Genomic DNA, 22,219 nt, shown 5'->3' with positions numbered 1-22,219 from the left:
TCATGGAGACGGTTGCGAATGGTCCTCGCCGATACCCCAGGAGCAACAGTGTCCCTAATTTGCTGGGAAGTGGCGGTGCGGTCCCCTACGGCACTGCGTAGGATCCTACGGTCTTGGCGTGCATCCGTGCGTCGCTGCGGTCCGGTCCCAGGTCGACGGGCACGTGCACCTTCCGCCGACCACTGGCGACAACATCGATGTACTGTGGAGACCTCATGCCCCACGTGTTGAGCAATTCGGCGGTACGTCCACCCGGCCTCCCGCATGCCCACTATACGCCCTCGCTCAAAGTCCATCAACTGCACATACGGTTCACGTCCACACTGTCGCGGCATGCTACCAGTGTTAAAGACTGCGATGGAGCTCCGTATGCCACGGCAAACTGGCTGACACTGACGGCGGCGGTGCACAAATGCTGCGCAGCTAGCGCCATTCGACGGCCAACACCGCAGTTCCTGGTGTGTCCGCTGTGCCGTGCATGTGATCATTGCTTGTACAGCCCTCTCGCAGTGTCCGGAGCAAGTATGGCGGGTCTGACACACCGGTGTCAATGTGTTCTTTTTTCCATTTCCAGGAGTGTATTTTCTTTAGCTAGGTGCCAATAACTGGGTAAGTTGGTAAAGTACCCAGAGCTTCTGTGGAAATGTTGACATCTTCTGCTTTGCAGGCCTTGTATTCAGCTATTGCTCGTTGGTCTTTATGATTATTCATAACCTCTATATGAGCATTACATTTCTTGTCTATATATGGAGGAGGAGATTAGTGTTTAACGTCCCATCGACAACGAGGTCGTTAGAGACGGAGCGCAAGCTTGGGTGAGGGAAGGATGGGGAATGAAATCGGCCGTGCCCTTTCAAAGGAACCATCCTGGCATTTTCCTTAAGCGATTTAGGGAAATCACGGAAAACCTAAATCAGGATGGCCGGAGACGGGATTGAACTGTCGTCCTCCCGAATGTGTCTATATATAGACGCAACTCACTTTCACATTCAGTAAACCAGTCACTTTGAGTCCTACCCTGCTTCCCAAATGTTCCGATAGCTGTCTGCATAATATTTTCTTTAGCTAGATGCCACAATTTTTGGCGCTTTGTGCAGTTACAAATTGCTCAGGATTCAGTTTTATCTCAATTTCTTCACTGAACTTATTGTATAGCACATCATCTTGAATGGCTTTGGTGTTGATCTTCACTCTTTGACAAACACTCTCAGCTGAGTGAATCTTGTTTGGTGTGAACCGTGATTTGGTCATAACTAAAGAGTGATCAGTATCACATTCAGCACTGTGATATGTGCGGGAATTAAGGACATGATGTAAGTCGCTTCTTCTGGTTTATGATGTAGTCGAGCTGATGCCAATGGCCTGAACATGGGTGTTTCCATGTTACTTTGTGCACGTCTCTGTTCTGGAAGTAAGTGTTAGTGACGCAGAGAGAAAGAGAGGTGCAAAGATCCAGCAGTCGCTGACCGTTCTCATTCATATTTCCAATGCCGTATGGTCCAATGCAAGACCAAGAGATGAATATACTAAGCAGATTATGAAGGATGTAGGTTGTAGAAGGTACTGGGAGATGAAGAAGTTTCTACAGGATAGAGTAGCATGGAGAGCTGCATCCTACCGACCACAACAACAATAACAACAAAAACTAGAATAAATTATCTAACACAGCATCCAAAGCCATGGACATGAGGAAGTTTGATATTAAATATGCATTTTTATACAGTGAAATTGATTCTGAGATATATAAGTGAGAACTGGTAGGTCTTAAGGATAGTAGCAAAATGGTATGCAAGCTGAAGAAAAGTATCTGTGGACTCAAACAAGCATCTAGAATCTGGAGTTAATAATTCGCCAGTGTGCTAAACAGATTCAGCCTCATAGCAACAGATGCAGATCCCTGTCTTTTTCTAAATGACAAAGGTGACTCTTGATTATCCTAGCTATTCACTTTGATAATGGTCTGGTTGCATCGGAGTAGAGAAGTCATCAATTTGTTGCCACATTACTTGGAACAGGAACCTGATGTAACTATAAGTAGTGCTAGTCATTATCTCAGTTTGCAAATAGAGCAGTTTCAAGATTACTGTCTTCTTCAATCAAGATGCATATGTGAGGGCTGTGCTGGAATAATACAATATAGAAAATGCCAGTGCTGTGGCAATACATGCTAATTATGGTCAAGTGTTCTCTGAGCTGAGACTCAGTTAAACAATTATCGGTCCTACATACCACCAAGCTGTTGGAATCTTGCTCTGTGCCTCAGTGGCAACCATACCTGATACCCCTTTTACAGTAGCTAATGCTAGTCAGCACCTCATTAAAATCAGAAGAGAAACATTGGAATCATGTGAAGAGAATCTTAAAGTACCTAAAGAAAGCAGTCTCTTATGGCTTATATTGAGCAAAGACTAGGGATACTTTTTTGTCTGTTTTTAGTGGCTCAGGCTGTGCAGGAGATGTTCTTATTTGAAAATCAGCCACAGATTTTGATGTTAAGCTTTGTGAAGTCATCATATCTTGAAACTCTCAAAGGCAGAAGGTGATGTCCTTTTCAATAAAAGAAGCAGAAAATCTAGCTTCCTGTTAACCTGTAAAAGAAATCATGTGTATCCAGTCAATTTTGCAGCATATTGTGAGGGTAAAAGAAATAACATAAACTGTTAACAGATCACCCAGTAGATCAAGAACCATGAACATCGTAAGCAAACAAAACACAGAGATGTGAAGTATCATTTTATATTAGAAAACATCAACATGGGCATCTTCAATGTGGAACACCTTAGCTCTGCAGATCAGCAAGCAGATATTCCAACCAGATATTCCAACCAAGCCAATCACTAGAAGACAGCTACTTTCTGGTGTCAAGACTGAAGGTCTTAGAGACAAAAGACTGCCAAAGGATTAAATAATCATTAACTGAGGTGGGGGTGTTGTGATAATCTATCATTTATTTATTTATTTATTTCTCTCTCTCTCTCTCTCCAGTAACAGGTCTATACTTTCACATTTCTATCTGGTGCACTTTCCAGTTGCTTATACTGTAGTGTCATCTAGGATTTATCCAGTGAACTCTATGGTACAGTGATCACCTTCTTCTTCTAAATCTGTGTAAGCCCATATTTATGCAGGATGGTCATGGGACCTCCTCCGTTTAGTATAAAATGTCAAACACCCATATTTCCAATTTTTATTTTTTTCTTCAGTTTCAGCATTACATTTCACCATTTTCAGATCACTGTGTAAAGACAGCAATAATAAACACTGTAAACTGCTTAACAAAAGGATGGTGTAAAATTTAAGAAATCAAATTATATACAATGGTAATATGGAGTAACCATGTAACAGAAACCAAACTATACAGGGAGTGACATCAAAGTTGGAAACAGATTAAAGAATAAAATAAGAGAACAGTTGCACACTGTATGAGCATAAACAAGGGAACAATCTAGTATGGAATGTAACAATATTATGAAAAGGAAAGTTACCACTCACCATATAGTGGAGGTGCTAAATCACAGATAGGCAAAGACTGTCACAAATAAGACTTTTGCCCAGTAAGGTGCAACAACAAAGTTAGGAAACTACTGCAAAAGCAAAGAGAGCTTCACTCCAAGTTTAAACGCAGCCAAAACCTCTCAGACAAACAGAAGCTAAACGATGTCAAAATTAGCGTAAGGAGGGCTATGCGAGAAGCGTTCAGTGAATTCAAAAGTAAAATTCTATGTACCGACTTGACAGAAAGTTCTGGACAGGAAGTTCTGGTCTTACGTTAAATCAGTAAGTGGCTTGAAACAGCATATCCAGACACTCCGGGATGATGAAGGCATTGAAACAGAGGATGACACGCGTAAAGCTGAAATACTAAACACCTTTTTCCAAAGCTGTTTCACAGAGGAAGACCGCACTGCAGTTCCTTCTCTAGATCCTCGCACGAACAAAAAAATGGCTGACATAGAAATAAGTGTCCAAGGAATAGTTAAGCAACTGGAATCACTCAACAGAGGAAAGTCCACCGGACCTGACGGGATACCAATTCGATTCTACACAGAGTACGCGAAAGAACTTTCCCCCCTTCTAACAGCCATGTACCGCAAGTCTCTAGAGGAACGGAAGGTTCCAAATGATTGGAAAAGAGCACAGGCAGTCCCAGTCTTCAAGAAGGGTCGTCAAGCAGATGCGCAAAACTATAGACCTATATCTCTGACGTCGATCTGTTGTAGGATTTTAGAACATTTGTTTTGCTCGAGTATCATGCCGTTTTTTGAAACCCAGAATCTACTATGTAGGAATCAACATGGATTCCGGAAACAGCGATCATGTGAGACCCAACTCACTTTATTTGTTCATGAGACCCAGAAAATATTAGATACAGGCTCCCAGGTAGATGCTATTTTTCTTGACTTCCGGAAGGCGTTCGATACAGTTCCGCACTGTCGCCTGATAAACAAAGTAAGAGCCTACGGAATATCAGACCAGCTGTGTGACTGGATTGAAGAGTTTTTAGCAAACAGAACACAGCATGTTGTTATCAATGAAGAGACGTCTACAGACGTTAAAGTAACCTCTGGCATGCCACAGGGGAGTGTTATGGGACCATTGCTTTTCACACTATATATAAATGACCTAGTCGATAGTGTCGGAAGTTCTATGCGGCTTTTCGCGGATGATGCTGTAGTATACAGAGAAGTTGCAACATTAGAAAATTGTAGCGAAATGCAGGAAGATCTGGAGCGGATAGGCACTTGGTGCAGGGAGTGGCAACTGACCCTTAACATAGACAAATGTAATGTATTGCGAATACATAGAAAGAAGGATCCTTTATTGTATGATTATATGATAGCGGAACAAACACTGGTAGCAGTTACTTCTGTAAAATATCTGGGAGTATGCGTGTAGAACGATTTGAAGTGGAATGATCATATAAAATTAATTGTTGGTAAGGCGGGTACCAAGTTGAGATTCATTGGGAGAGTCCTTAGAAAATGTAGTCCATCAACAAAGGAGGTGGCTTACAAAACACTCGTTCGACCTATACTTGAGTATTGCTCATCAGTGTGGGATCCGTACCAGATCGGGTTGACGGAGGAGATAGAGAAGATCCAAAGAAGAGCGGCGCGTTTTGTCACAGGGTTATTTGGTATCTGTGATAGCATTACGGATATGTTTAACAAACTCAAGTGGCAGACTCTGCAAGAGAGGCGCTCTACATCGCGGTGTAGCTTGCTCGCCAGGTTTCGAGAGGGTGCGTTTCTGGATGAGGTATCGAATATATTGCTCCCCCCTACTTATACCTCCTGAGCAGATCACGAATGTAAAATTAGAGAGATTAGAGCGCGCACGGAGGCTTTCAGACAGTCGTTCTTCCCGCGAACCATACGTGACTGGAACAGGAAAGGGAGGTAATGACAGTGGCACGTAAAGTGCTCTCCGCCACACACCGTTGGGTGGCTTGCGGAGTATAAATGTAGATGTAGATGTAGAAGGCCTTTATGAAAAATAGATGACAAACACACACACACACACACACACACACACACACAGACCACAGTCATGCAAAGGCAACTCACTCACACATGACTGCAGCCTCAAAAGGCAACTGAAGCCTCACTGTGAACAGCAGCACCAGTGCATGATGAGCATGGCGACTGGGTGGGGGTAAGGAGGAGGCTGGGGTGGGAAGGGGTAGGGATAGCAGGGTACGGGTGGCAGACAGTGAACTGCTGCTGGGGAGTACGCAGGGTTGAGGTGGAGATAAGGTAGGGCAGCTATGTGCAATCAAGAGGCTAGACAGAAGGCAAGGGAGTGGTGGGGAGGGGGAGGGGGCGGGGGGGGGGGGGGGAGGCTAGTGAGAAAGGAGAGACTGGGTGCAATGGTGGAATGAGAGGTGTGTAATCCAAGAATGGGATCAGGGAAAGGCTGGATGGGTTAGGACAATAAGTAATGAAGGTTGAGGCCAGGAGGGTTATGGGACTATAAGATAAATTATAGGGAATGTTCCCACCTGCACAATTCAGGAAACTGGTGTTGGTGGGAAGGGTCCATATGGCACTATGAAGCAGTCATTGAAATGAACCATGTCATGTTTGGCAGCATGCTCAGCAACAGGGTGGTCTACTTGTTTCTCCTCCATGGTTTCAACTACCTCTTGTCATGCCCTGAAATGAGAAATGTCCTTCCCACTATCCTTCCCACCCCTCCCACAGTGGTATTCCACCATCCACCAAACCTACACAATATTCTCATCCATCCCTACTGTAATGGTCGCCTGGTCGTAGATATTGCTAATTGCTATAATCGCACTATTTCACTCCCATTTACGGAGCTTGTTAGCACTTGATGTTAGGTTGGCACCATTAAAATGCATTGTGTTGTAGTAATCGCTGCTACTTGCTGGATCGCTGCTGTCTCTCAATGCTGATGCTGGCTCTACATCTGGTTGTCTAGGGTTAAAAACATGAGGTCCTGTGTTTTTTATGTGCTTTTGATGATAAAGAACAAGCGAAACCAACAAATATGTAAACTTCAAATATTTATTATTCTGGTGGCCATCTTAATTCCACTGTCCACCAAAGACCATGACTCAACACAAAGTAGTACTTCCGTTACATGTTCTTTGCATTGTTTATCCACCTCAAACAATAACACACAAACACACTTTACCAAAGTGACATTCCGACTGCCCCCCGACCATTCTTGCTGCTTGTATTTATAACATTGTCAAACAACTACTAAAAAGAGATATAATTTACAAGTCACATGTACATCTGTTATCATAATTTGTACAGAAAAGTTATTAATTTGCATCGAGTGACATAATTTAACATGTTATTAAAATGACAGACAGATTTGTTGACTTGACAGAATAATTCTTTGTAACAAAAAGGCCGTTTTTTAGAAGTTTGTCAATTGACTTCTCTAATTTGCATAAATAAGTAAATAACATGAATTATTAAGAATTACATTGGTTTTCGTCTAAAATAGGATTGATTACGTGAATACTGAGTGAAAACGCTCCTAGTGAACAAATAGATTTCACTGGGTGATTTTTATTTAAGGAGATCCAAAATACCTAAGTTGGCCACTATTTTTCGTACTTCATATTAATTATTTAAGATGAACTTAGTGTTTTTACATGATGACATTTGCTGTATCAGTGATCAAGTGATATAAACTTTTGTGTGGGTCAGTTACTCAGTATAATTTAATGGGTTGACTGTTTATGCAGACATGTTATGCAATCATTGTTAACATACACAATAACTTTTCTATAATCATAAATACTCGTTAAACTGGTTGAATTTGGAGGGTATCGCATACTTCGGTACAGTAAAGCCTTTAATATGTTCTTTAACATAAACATTGTTTATTTGCTGTTTATTTGCTTTAATATGTTCCGTTACAATACCCCCCTCGGGTAATATCATTTACAGAACGTTAATGATATTAGCCGACTAGGACAAATGTGTCAAATTGTTAAAATTTGGAAAAGTACTACTTTAATAATTCTTTTTTTTTTTTTGTTTTACTATGCATAATGTGTATGTATACAAGGACCGTTACAACGTTTCAAAATGACTTTTTCCTGCAAATATTTTAGTTCTGTTTTTTCAAATGCACTTTGTGTTATGTCATTCAGTATGACAGCATAATAAAAATATTTAGTAATATATGAAAGTAAAAAAAATGTTAATCTTTGCTCCCAGTGAGCTTCATGGAAAATGATCAAAAACAGACACAAATATATCACATGCGATTTTAAGATATATAAAAAATATATGTAAATTATTTCAAAGTCAGTTCTCATTAAGTCACAGATTAATCAAGATAATAGAAGGAACATAAACAAATTACATAGAAGGACAGGTCATATGTCCATAGGAAAATATTGCAACTGTCTGCTCTTTTTGAGCCACATAAAAGAAATGAAAACAAAGAACATAATTATAAGTATGGACATGATATATAAACACAAACACTAGAGAAGTCACATGTATGAATATAGTATGCATTTGGAAAAAAAAGAAGAGTTTTTTAAATATTGTCTCCCATTGAGACACAGTCAAGATAGTACAAGAACATCTGAATACCAAAATTGCACACTTAAATTGGTTACAACATAACACAAATATCAAACTTGGTGAACATCTGATTAGCTGTAGAAAATTGTACACAAATCTTATGCCTAAGAACACAATAGTAACAAAATGATGGGTTTTGCACCACAATTTTTACATTGTCTTTTATTTGGTGCAAGTATGTCCCATATTCAACAATACAAAAAGAAAGTAATAAATGTTTGTCACCTTCTTGCCTGTTGCAAGTAAGGAAGATGTCTCAAAATTTAATATTCAATAGTGACAATAAAAATATAAAAACATTCTCTTAGAAATCTGGAACTTTTCCAGGTTCTGTAGGATGAGTGGTAGTTGCTATTTGACACACCCAGTAAAAATCTTTGCTGATAACATGCTTTATGGAAAATGGGTAAGTAACTGTATTCAAACAGGGAAATGTGCTTAATCATGTTTATATGGTTTCAATTCAGTGATGTTTCTCAATCCAAATAACCTTCTTGATCTGGGAAAGATAAGTCTATACGCATAAGGATGTGGGCTTTCTTTTATTTCAAATGGACAAATGCCAATGTTTACTTTTACACATGGACAACCTAGCTCAACATCTTCGTCTATTTCAGTATTTTCAAACAATAGATTATTTTCAATTTCTTTAGTTCCTAAGTCTAATGTCTCTTTCCTACACTTAGACACATCCCTCTCTGTTTGCAAAGCATTGCCATTTAAACATAAACCTTTGTTTTCATCTGTTCCTTTTAACACTGTGTTGTCACTTAACAAACTACTGTTTTCACCCCCTTTTTTATCAAGTCCACTACGGATTCTTGTCCACCATGTAGGATACAAGGTTGCACTTACCTTTGCTAATTCTTTCCAAAAGGCATCTTTGTTTATACAGTTTCCATAGTTGTTCCACAAAACTTCTAAAAACTTTTCCCCTTTTTCTTGAAAACACACATTTACATTCCATCCCTTTATATTTTCTTTAATATTATTATTATTACCATTCTCATAGATTAGTGTTTCATAGTTCCCAATAGGCAATAGCTTGTCCTCAGATACACATTCCCTAGTCTGCATTTCACTTAAATTAACCTCATTATTACCCATGTTTGTCACATCACTTACCTTTCCCACATAATCACTTTTCAATTCTACAAAAACTTTTATTTCTTCCTCCACACTCTCATCAACAACATCACTTGATTTAGGATCATTATTTAAATGTCCCTCTATTACTTCTTCCTCCTCCTCCACAACAACCCCATCTTCTGTTTCCCCCCTATGTATCTGAATCTCAGCAATTGAGTCTTTGGCTCCATTAAACACTTCGTCATCCCCCTTCTTATGAAATAAACCCCCCAAAATAGATTCTATTTGTGGTGTGTCTGACTTGTTATTAACACCAGTATCTTTTTCAGCCCAACTATGGAACTCTGCAATACCTTCAACTTCTGCACTTTCACTAACTACCTGTGCTTGAACACTGTTTTTATTAACTGTATCACTTTTACTCATAGTATCCCAAAACCTTTTATTAAATTCTAATTTATTCATTCTAACAACATCAGCATTTTCATGGTACTTACTCTTTACATTGTATCTTCTCCTTCTCCAGTTTCGGTTATGTGTTGTCCTGTCATAATATTGTCTAGCCCCAAAACTACGGACATCTAGTGGGACTGTCCACCGTTTCCCGGCTGGTTCCCTCGGTCTGTCCGTTTGTAGTTGTCGTTTTGTTCACTAGTTTCAACAAACCCCCTTCTATCTTGTTCTCTTCCCCAATACCTATTTCTCTCATTCCTGTTATCTCTCCTCCATCCTCCCTCCTGTGTATTGTTTCTGAAATCATTTTCATATCTCCTATCTCCCCTATTTGGAGCATTATTTCCAGAATTTTCAAAGTCTCTCCTCCCATAATAATCTCTATTTACATTCCTGTTCCACCCCCCATACTGGTTGTTGCCAGAGCCAAAACTTTGGTTATTTTTTCTTTCCAAGGCCCTATCTAATCTATCTACAAATTTCAGGAACTCTTCCATTGAATCGTCTGGTCCATGGACCAATTCCCACTGCAGTCTCTCTGGTAACCTTCTTTTTAAAACATCAATTTGCGTCATAATATCAAAAGAGTTATTCAAGTGAGCAAGTTTTTTCAATTGATCTCTGCAAAATTTTTGCATTCCCCTACTTTCCCTCTATACACTGGTCCATTTAGAAATTCTGACTTTAATCTGGCTTGTATGGATTGTGACCAAAATTTGCAAATAAACTTAGCTTCAAACTCTTCAAAAGTATTCCAAGAATCATTATTCTCATTTGCCCAGGATATGGCCTCCCCTTCTAGAAACCGTTTTTCTAACTTAATTTTTATGTTATCTGACATACCTACAACAAACATATCCTTACATTGGTGAATAAAGTCAATAGGGTGCAGATTTTCACCAGGAAAGCATTTCACTTTGATGTGCCCATACATTGTATTTTGATTGTAAATCGTTTGTTTGGACATCAATGCGTCCTCCAATTGTGTATATTTAGTGTGTATATTTTCTACTTTTGTATCTACATTAGTGGTATACAGGTTGTATTCTTGTTTAAGGTTTTCTGAAGTTTTGTCTATTCTCTGATCTAATCTTTCAACTTCAGTATCTACTCTGTTGTAGATGACAGCAATGCTGTCTGTGTTAGCTTGTATGTTTTCATTTAAACTTTCAACTTTAACTTGAAATTCTTTTCTGAAGTGTATCAACTGTTCTCTAGTGTCCTTACTGAGGGTAGTTTTAATTTCCTCACACTTCTCATTGAGATGAGTACTTAATAGATCAAAATCCAAACTTAACTTATCCAGTCTATCTGTGAGTTTCAAACTTACTTGTTCACTTGATTGTTTAAAATCCAAACGTACTCGCTCACTTATTTGTTTAAGTTGCGAGCTTATTTGAGTTGCAAACCCTGCTAGCCACTCTGTTAAGTTTAATTGTTCACCATCCCCTGGTTCAATTTTTACATTTCCTACGATCTCATCACTCTCAGATAGAGACATGTTAACTATTAATTATTTTAAATGACAACAACAAAATACATTGCATTATGTAGCTATGCTATGATGTCATGATCGGTGTTCCTGTTGGCTTTCTTCACTTCTATTCGGTTTTATCGAAGCTGAAGTCTTGATTGATGAATTCCATTGACATAATCCAGACGTTAATCTTCCGAGCGGTGTGATGATGGGTTTTGGTAGTCGCACAAACACACTTTATTTATTTTTGACATATTTTCACTGTTGCCACACTGCACAAATAAACTTTTTTGGAGTGCTAAGCACATACGAAATTTATCACTGCACTATTATCATCGATGCACTTAAAGATCCCGGACGAGCCCCCACTTTTGTAATGGTCGCCTGGTCGTAGATATTGCTAATTGCTATAATCGCACTATTTCACTCCCATTTACGGAGCTTGTTAGCACTTGATGTTAGGTTGGCGCCATTAAAATGCATTGTGTTGTAGTAATCGCTGCTACTTGCTGGATCGCTGCTGTCTCTCAATGCTGATGCTGGCTCTACATCTGGTTGTCTAGGGTTAAAAACATGAGGTCCCGTGTTTTTTATGTGCTTTTGATGATAAAGAACAAGCGAAACCAACAAATATGTAAACTTCAAATATTTATTATTCTGGTGGCCATCTTAATTCCACTGTCCACCAAAGACCATGACTCAACGCAAAGTAGTACTTCCGTTACATGTTCTTTGCATTGTTTATCCACCTCAAACAATAACACACAAACACACTATACCAAAGTGACATTCCGACTGCCCCCCGACCATTCTTGCTGCTTGTATTTATAACATTGTCAAAGAACTACTAAAAAGAGATATAGTTTACAAGTCACATGTACATCTGTTATCATAATTTGTGCAGAAAAGTTATTAATTTGCATTGAGTGACATAATTTAACATGTTATTAAAATGACAGACAGATTTGTTGACTTGACAGAATAATTCTTTGTTACAAAAAGGCCGTTTTTTAGAAGTTTGTCAATTGACTTCTCTAATTTGCATAAATAAGTAAATAATATGAATTATTAAGAATTACATTGGTTTTCGTCTAAAACAGGATTGATTACATGAATACTGAGTGGAAACGCTCCTAGTGAACAAATAGGTTTCACTGGGTCATTTTTATTTAAGGAGATCCAAAATACCTAAGTTGGCCACTATTTTTCGTACTTCATATTAATTATTTAAGATGAACTTAGTGTTTTTACATGATGACATTTGCTGTATCAGTGATCAAGTGATATAAACTTTTGTGTGGGTCAGTTACTCAGTATAATTTAATGGGTTGACTGTTTATGCAGACATGTTATGCAATCATTGTTAACATACACAATAACTTTTCTATAATCATAAATACTCGTTAAACTGGTTGAATTTGGAGGGTATCGCATACTTTGGTACAGTAAAGCCTTTAATATGTTCCGTTACACTACATGACCCCTGCTCCCAGCTCCTTACCTCATGGCTCATACCCCTGTAATAAATCTGGATGTGAGACCTGTCCCATACATCCTCACACCACCACCTACTCCAGTTCTGTCACAAACATCACCTATCCCATCAAATGTACGGCTACCTGTGAAACCAGTCATGTGATCGACAAGCTAAGCTGCAACCACTGTGCTGCATTCTATGTGAGCATAACAACCAACAATCTGTCTGCCCGCATAAATGGCCACCTATGAACTGTGGCCAAGAAGCAAGTGGACCACCCCATTTCTGAGCACTCTGCCAAACATGACATCCTTCATTTCAATGGCTGCTTCACAGTGTGTGCCATATGGATTCTTTCCACCAACACCAGCTTTTCAGAACTGCGTAGGTGGGAACTTACCCTGCGATATATCTTATGTTCCCGTAACCCTCCTGGCCTCAAACTTCATTATTCATTGTCATCACCCATCCAACTCCTGCCTTGTTCCCATTCCAGCACTATACAGCCCCTCGTTCCACCATCACAACCAGTCTTTTTACTTCTCTCCTTTTCCGCTACCCCCCCTTCCCACCTCTCCCTTGCCCACCATCTAATCTCCTGACTGCACATAGTTTCCCTAGCCTCTCTCCACATCATCCCTGTGCACTCCCTAGCAGCACTTCACTGTCTGCCACCCATACCCTACTATCCCACCCCCCTCTCCACTTCAGCCTCCTCCTTACCCCCACCCAATCGCCACTCCCATCATGCATTGCTTGCACTGGTGCTGCTGATCTCAGTGAGGCTTCAGTTGACTGAGACTGCAGTCATATGTGCGTGCGAGTTGCATTTGCATCTGTGTGTGTGTGGTGTGTGTGGGGGGGGGGGGGGGTGTCTGTTTTTGATGAAGGCCTTACTGGCTAAAAGCTTTATTTGTGACAGTCTTTTTGTTGTGCCTATCTGCGACTCAGAATCTCTGCTATATGGTGAGTGGCAACTTTCCTTTTCATAATATTGTAAACTAGGGAATGAAGTATACATGCCTCATAACATTAAAGAGAATTCACTAATCAGAAGTCAAAATTATGCATTGATAACTATGGTGTCACAAACTGACAAACCAGCATGTAATGCTAATGTCAGTACCCTTGAATCAACTGAAGCAAAACAATCACAGTCATATACTGATGAGTACAGTCTGTAGATAAAATAGTAATTCATATGCTGTCATATAATAGTAAAATGTAAAACCTCTTATTGGAAGTCAGCCCCACATTAACCATCTGTATCGCCATGTACCCTGTGCTAATAACAACTAATAAAACAAGAATATAAAGTTATATCAAAATAATCTATCAATTACAGATTCATAATAACAAAATTTTAATATCCAAACTGTGAAGCTAATGTCAATACCCTTGAATCAACTGAAGCAAAACAATGTTACAAACTACGATGAAACAGGAAATATTGAAGTTTCATATAGAAGAAGACAACTAATGTTATCCTGAAAGTGGGAAGTCTGCTGGTAAGCAGGCATATGGCTAGGTAATATGCCAAACTGTAAACTCTGTTGTAAATCTAAAGAGAAGTACTGCAATGTGTATCTAGTGTGTTAGAAAGACATTCATTTCAATCAGGAAAACCAAAGGCGCATACCTCTGTATGAGGAAGGTCCATTTTACTGCTTTGTTATTCTGGTCATAGCTCAAACTATTCTCTGTCTTACTCTGTGTAAGTACTACATGTCACATAGTGGTATGTGCCTTTGGTTTTTCTGAGTGAAATGAATGTCTTTCTAATAGTATGATAAAAGTTGCTACTAACCATATAGTGGAGATGCTGTGTCATAGATAGGCACAACAGAAAGACTATCAGAAAGTGAGCTTTTTGGCCAATAAGGTCTTCATCAGAAATAGACAAAAAAAAAAAACACACACACACACAAGTGCAATTCACTCACACATGACCACAGTGTCTGGCTCCTGAGGTCAGACTGCAAGTAGTAGTGTGTGATGGGGGATGCAACCAGGTGGTGGGGGTAAGGAGGAGGTTTGGTTGGGGATGGAGAGGGATATCAGGGTATGCGTGGGGGACGGTAAAGTGCTGCTAGTGGGAGCATGTAAGGATGAGGTGGAGAGATGATAGGGCAGCTAGGTGCAGTCGGGAGGTTAGATGATGGGCAGGGGGTGTTAGTGGAAAAGGAGAGAAGTAAAAAGATTCTGGGTGGTGGAATAGAGAGCTGTGTGGTGCTGGAATTGGAACAGGGAAGAGGCTATATGGGTAAGGACAATGACGAACAAAGGTTGATGCCAGGAGCATTACGGGAACATAGGATATTTTGCAGGGAGAGTTCCCACCTGTGTAATTCAGAACAACTAATGTTGTGGAAAGGATCCAGATGGCACAGGCTGTGCAGCAGTCATTGACATAAAGAACTCCATGTTGGGTGGCATGCTCAGGAAAGGGGTGGTCCAGCTGTTTATTGGCCATAGTTTCTCAGTGGTCCTTCATGTGGACAGACAGCTTGTTGATTGTCATGTCCACATTGAATGCAGCACAGTAGTTGCAGCTTACCTTGTAGGTCATGTGACTGGTTTCACAGGTAGCCCTGCCTTTGATGGGATAGGTGATGTTAGTGACTGGAATGGAATAGGTGGTGGTGGGGGGATGCATGGGACAGATCTTGCATCTAGGTCTATTACAGGGATGTGAGCCATGAGGCAAGGGATTCAGAGCATGGGTTGTGTAGGGATGGAGGAGGATATTGTATAGGTTTGGTGGACAGCAAAATACCACTGTGGGAGGTGTGGAAAGGATAATGGGTAGGATATTCTTCATTTCAGGGCGTAACGAAAGATAGTCTACAACTTTTCTTTAGATTTACTTCATAATTTACAGTTTTGTATATCACCTAATGATCATTCCTGCCTACTGGCAGACTTCCCACTCCCATAATAATTTTGGTTATGACCTTTTCCATATGATATTTCAGTACTGTCTGCTTAGTGGTAATTTGTAATGGTATATTAAATTAGCTTCACAATTTGGTTCACTGAAAATGTTTTTGTTAAATAAGTGGCCCCTTATGAATCTGTGATTGATAGATTGTGTTGATGTAACTTTACATTCTTGTTTTGTTAGTTATTACTAGTACAGGGTACATGATGATACTAGTAGTTAATGGGAAGTTGACCTCCAATAAGTGGTTTTACATTTTACTGTTATATGAAAACATATAAATACATATTTTACCTTCATATTGTACTCATCAGTATATGACTGGGATTATTTTGCTTCAGTTGATTCACAGGCATGACATTAGCATTACATATTGGTTATTTGTCAATATGTCACACCATAGTTCATGTATATGTATACATATACAAAACATATATAACAAGTAATTTTAACCTCTGATCAGTAGGTTCTCGTTACTATTATATGGGATATATATTCTGTTCCCTAGCTTATATTTGCACAGTGTGCAACAGTTCTCTCATTTTATTCTTAATTCTATCTCAAACTTTGATGTCACTCCCTGTACGGTATGGTGTCTGTTGTAGATTGTTACTACATATTACCATAATTTCCTTTCTTAAATTTTACACTGCCCTTTTCTTATAAATTTTACACTGTTATTATTATTGTCTTTACAAAAGAGCCTGAAGGTGGTGTAGTGCAACACTGAAACTTGTAGCAAAAATGAAATAAAATTGGAAATATAAATAGCTGAAAGTGTTGAAATTTTCTTCTTGTAATGCATGTGTTCGTTATGTATCACACATTTGTGCCTGTTTAATGAATAAAACATTGTCAATTGTTCTAAGAGACAAACAGTGCTGTTTCACTGTACTTGTTTATCAAAAAGGATTTTAGTGTAGGCAACTTATATTATGATTTTAAGAGAAAACTGAATATTGTTGTGATCTTAAGTGAAACTATCAACACCCAATTAATTTTCTTTGAGACTGCTTCTCTAATTGTTTTATAATTAAATATTTGAGTGAATGGTTAAGTGGATGCTTTTTGATTTAGTGGCACAAGAAAATCACAACTGTTCTTAAGAGATATAGATATGGATGTTGTCACAGAATCTGAATTTATATTTAAAAACTATGATCAGAGGTAAACAGATAAAAATCATTCACAAAACACTGAATACAGTTCACAAATTAATTAATTAGTAATAGTGATTATTAAAATACAAAGGGAAGCTAAAACAAGTAGAAAGACTATCATGTTTAGTAAGCTAGAGAAAGGAGCAGTTGTGTCACACATCAAAGAAGATCTCAAAACAGTTACTTCTTAGTAAGGGTATCTAGGGGAATTATGGTTCAAGTTTAGTATGTACCTAGTAGAGCAGTTCAGGCTGAGATGGTTCCTCTATGGTAAGTAGCCACTGTAAAGAAACTTATAAAGAAAGTGACTTCTACATACCAGGTGCAAATCAAAGCATAGAGCAGTAGGTAGAGAGAGAGATATTGAATGATACACACGGGGCTGTCAACAGTGCGATGTGTGAAGTCTTAATGATTGCTTTAACAGAATCTCATTAAAAGATCCCTCACAAAACCTTAAATAATTCTACAAGGATCAGCTGAACTAGGATCACCCCTGAAGATGTCTGATGGGGTTCTAGATAAAATGTCAGGAATGACAAAATTTCAAGGATCATGAAATTGAATACAAACCTAAATTTGGAAAGCTGGAAAAAGAATCTTAACCATCGTCCTCTTGACTGTGAGCCCAGTGTGCTAACCACTGTGCCACCTTGTTCGACAGAAGTAACTTCAGTGTATTATGTTGAGAACCTGGTTGTTCATGTTGTATGTTAATGACCTGGCAGACAATATAACATTAACATCAGAATTATTTCAGATAGTGCACTTATCTATTACAAAGTTCTGTCTGAAAAAAATCTGTACATATATCCAGTCACCTCTTGATAAGATTTCAAAGTGGCACAAAGTCTGGCAACTTGTTTTAAGTATTCAAAAATGTAAAATTGTGTATTTCATGAAACAGCATCCTATGACTACATCAGTGAATCACCGTTGGAATAAGGCAACTCATACAAATATTTAGATTTATGTAACAGTAGTGACATGAAATGAAACAATCACATAGACTCATTCATATGTAAGGCAGCTGGCAGACTTCAGTTTACTTGCAAGACAGTGAAAATGAAGCAGTCTACTAAGGGTACTGCTTACAGATCACTTATACATCCCATCTTAGAACATTGGTTAGATAGGGGACGGAAATTGGCTGTGCCTGTCAAAGAAAGCATGTTGACATTTGCCTTGAGCTCAAATGATCAAAAACCATTACAAAATGATATAGACAAAAATGTGCTTTATGCAGAAAGTGGCAGTTGATTCAAAATAGTGAAAAGTGTGAAGTCATCCACTGAGTACTAAAAGAAATCTGCTAAATTTCTGTTACACAATAAACCAAGAAATCTGCTAAATTTCTGTTACACAATAAACCAAGAAATATGCTAAATTTCTGTTACACCATAAACCACACAAATCTAAATGCTGTAAATTCAATTCAGTACTTATGGATTACAATTACACACAATTTAAATTGGGCAATGTTGTGGGAAAGCAAACCTAAGAGTGTTATTTATTGGGAGAACACTTAAAAAGAGTAACGTGTCTACTCAAGAGACTGCTTACACGAAGTTTGCTAAAAGCATTTTTTTGTTGTGACAGGGTCTTCTCATGACATTTCAATGATCTACTTTCTTCTCTGATTGTGAAAACATTCTGTTGGCACCTACTTACATATGGAGAAATGATCATCATGGTAAAATTAGAGAAATCAGAACTTGCACAGAAATATTTAAATGTTCATTTTTCCTGCATGCCATTAGAGTGTCGAATGATAGAGAGATAGCTTGAAGAATGTTTGATGAAGCCTATGCCAGGCATTTAATTGTGAATTGCAGAGTAAACATGTAGATGTAGATGTAGGTGAAGCATTTCAGGAAAATCATGAATTTACACAATTGTGTTTAGGTGTATTTTGTAGCCATGTATCATGAGATCATGCACTTTGGTAAATGTGCCAGGCACCATTACACATGAGAAATGATGTTTGTATGACAAGACAGGACACTGTATCCACATCTGTTATAGATGCACTTGAAAATGGGCCATACCGAATGAAGTATAATTTTAAAATACAGCCCAGTGGAATGATGTCTTTCTTCAATCATGGAAAACTTACATCCAGATGGCCAGATGGAGATCTGAATCACTGTTCTGCCAAATATGTGTCCAACACTACCACTGAATGGAAGAGGGTAATACATAGTGTCAAGAGGGTTTATATCATACAATGAAATGTATTCAAAGCAGAGGACTGTTTGTATGGCTATAGAGCACTGTTCTGCCTCATACAGCATGTGGGCTTGAGACAGGAGCATTAAAAAGATGTGGATCTGTCTGAATTAATAATTCTAAATCATGTACCATTGGGTGAACTGTCAGCAAATGTCATTACATAAGCTTCCATTGTTTAGAAAACACAAATGTCTTGGGCTGAACTGAGCACATGAACAGCATTGCTGGCATGCTGAACGGCTAAATTTAGCTTTTTTAGACAAATTCCACTTCATGTTGGATTATGATGATGGCTCCATACCTGTTAAATGCTACAATCTAGCAGCCTACATCACCATGCTGCATATGGGAGGCATGATTGTTTGGGATGTCATTAGATACAACATGTATTATTGAGTCCTGTATATTGAGTGCAGTCAGAACAACTGTTAACATGAAGAGGTTTTTAGAGCCCAAGATACTACCCCTCCTTAGAGCAACTCCACATTGTTTATTTTTGCAGAATCTTGCCTGATCTCATGTGATGATGAATGTGCAATCTTATAAAGGGTAATACTTCTCCCATAAGCAGTATGTTCACTTAATAGGCCACCTATTTAACATGTCTGATGCATGGTTGGAAAGTTGTTATCACAGCCTTTGAAAACCAGTCTTGATGCCTTGAGTTCTTGCCGACAAACTGTGTGGTGGGAAATGCCATATACCAAAGCCCTCCTTGATTCTAGGCTCATTTGGAGATGCTAACTGCAGTACCTGGGGCTTCACTCCACATACAGTTTCCCTATTCACAGATCATTTACAGCTTTTTAATCCTAACCATTTGCATATTGTATCATACCTAACCTGCTGCAAGAGGTTTGTTCCATTTGCTTGTATTCTTGGTGTTGTATTTTTCATAAATATTGACATTGATCCAGTAAATCTTCAGCTCTTATTTCAATAATTAAATTATTGCTATGAGAATATATTCTCAAGATTCTGTATGAATGGTTATCAATATTCCTAGGCAAATGTACCATACTTATGCTGAATATTTTGTTTTTGTCATGTAAGTTTCCAGAAATTGCCTCTTCTTTCATATAACATGCATGCTTATTCACATTCTGTACGATCTTTCCATTAAACTAACAACTTATTTATTTGCAGTTTATTTATTTTACTTTTGTTTATTGCTGCAGTGAGATTTCATGTTTTATTTTCAGATAAGGAGAATTATTTGCAATCATCTATACCATTCAGTCTGTTTGTTGTTTTATCGTTTGGTCTTTTGGCTATTTCTCAACATTTAGCAAAAGTGTAGAAAAAGAATACTGAAAAGCATAATTTTTATTGGAAGTTTGAGTGTGAAGTACTGGCAATATTACTCATGTAAGAACTATATACAATTGAAATTTACAGTAGTTATTATGTTTATTCAAATTTTTTCTCCTTAACCCCTTTTCATTGGTGTCCAAGAAAGTTACTCATGTTGTGATAAGGAGACTGCCATAAAAAGTTTAATAAAATCTGAGGCTTCATTGACCTGTCAAACTGAATGCTATATTTGTTACACTCATTAGAGTGAAGATGATGCATACAATGAATGCTCCAGTGACACTTTTTGAAAAGGGAAGTGAGTTAAGTCAATTTGTTCTGTACTGGAAAATGTAAAAAAAATGAGATGTGCTTCTGCTTGTTTTGTGAAATCATTAAGCTTTGTACATTAAATGTATTGCTGTGTAAAAATAATGCTGTGTTTGAATCATCCTTGCACACTAGAAAAAACTTTTGTATAAACTGGATTATAGGCCTGGTATTGTGTTGAAATATATTTGTTACCCTTTTTTTATTTTGCACATAAAATAATGGAAAGATAGCTAGTTACCTCTAGAGGACTGGTGTGTGGCACACGAGAACACATAACAGAAAACAATAAACACTACCTTTCAAGCTCTTCCTCTTCTTCTAGTAAGAGTACACATATTCAAATGCACAACCAAACAGGAACCCTAACATACACTCACTGTATCTTTCTGAATTTTACACAATATTCTTATTGTTCAATTTTTATAAACAAAAATACTTTAATTAATTTAGCTGCATTATGAAACATAATTTCTTCTAAAAAATATTAGTAGTGAAATGTATAAACTTGCTGCAAATAAACTTAATCAGTTCGAGTCTCGGTCTGGCACACAGTTTTAATCTGCCAGGAAGTTTCATATCAGTGCACACTCCACTGCAGAGTGAAAATCTCATTCTGGAAACATCTCCTAGGCTGTGGCTAAGCCATGTCTCCACAATATCCTTTCTTTCAGGAGTGCTAGTTCTGCAGGGTTCGCAGGAGAGCTTCTGTGAAGTTTGGAAGGTAGGAGACGAGGTACTGGCAGAAGTAAAGCTGTGAGGACAGGGCGTGAGTCATGCTTGGGTAGCTCTGTCGGTAGAGTGCTTGCCCGCGAAAGGCAAAGGTCCCGAGTTCGAGTCTTGGTCCGGCACACTGTTTTAATCTGTCAGGAAGTTTCATATCAGCACACACTCCGCTGCAGAGTGAAAATCTCATTCTGGAAACTTAATCAAAATTACACATTTCAGACGAGTGGCATCAAATATATACTTAACGTCTTCTTATTTGATGTCCTGGTGATCTTGACAAGAACAGGACCAGTAGAGTTATAGTCAGCATGCATTGTGACTTGAAATAGCAGGTACACCATTATACATTTTAAGCTGTTTTATTACTCAAGAGTGACATAGATTGTCCATTGCAAATAACAGCACAACAGTGAACTTTGAACTCCACATCTCATACCTTTATATACATTTTTAAACAATTACACTATTTTTGATGTTACAGTTTTCAGTAATTACAACTGAAGTTAATCTTACATACGTATGGAAACAGTATAAACATCACTATTTGTTTCACACTCATGAATATCCAGAAAACAAAAATAACATTTGAATTTACAACAGGTTTTAGAATGGATTCAGTTTTTGTTCCATAGTCCCAAAATTAGATGATTCTCATGGGTGTAGAACAAGTCAGAAAGTATAACCTAAAAAACACAAAACATCTTAATATAATACTCCCTGCTCTGACCATTTGTCAGGAGACTGTCAAAATCGGTGAATACATCACAGTAAACCGGAACTGCCAATATTTACAAAATTAATACAAGTGTCAGAATGCAACATAGTTATGCACTTTCAATAACTTTATAATACATTAAAAAATACACTCCTGGAAATTGAAATAAGAACACAGTGAATTCATTGTCCCAGGAAGGGGAAACTTTATTGACACATTCCTTGGGTCAGATACATCACATGATC

General features: G+C 38.3%; 1 protein-coding gene across 1 annotated transcript in view; it reads left to right on the top strand.

The window, feature by feature from the left end:
* The window catches only part of LOC126156806 (glycerol kinase-like), a 286,026-nt gene extending 264,178 nt beyond the window's left edge, over positions 1–21,848 (top strand). Inside the window, exons 12-14 of the mRNA XM_049916333.1 lie at positions 20,115–20,201; positions 21,479–21,550; positions 21,741–21,848. Of these exons, the coding sequence (XP_049772290.1) occupies positions 20,115–20,201; positions 21,479–21,550; positions 21,741–21,848 (267 nt within the window). The remainder of the gene's footprint in view (positions 1–20,114; positions 20,202–21,478; positions 21,551–21,740) is intronic.
* The last annotated feature ends 371 nt before the right edge of the window (positions 21,849–22,219 follow it).

The sequence above is a fragment of the Schistocerca cancellata genome, chromosome 2 (assembly GCF_023864275.1).
Source record: "Schistocerca cancellata isolate TAMUIC-IGC-003103 chromosome 2, iqSchCanc2.1, whole genome shotgun sequence".
NCBI lineage: Eukaryota > Metazoa > Arthropoda > Insecta > Orthoptera > Acrididae > Schistocerca > Schistocerca cancellata.
The sequence above is the reverse complement of the archived record's forward strand: the minus strand, read 5'-3'. Positions and strand labels throughout refer to the sequence as shown.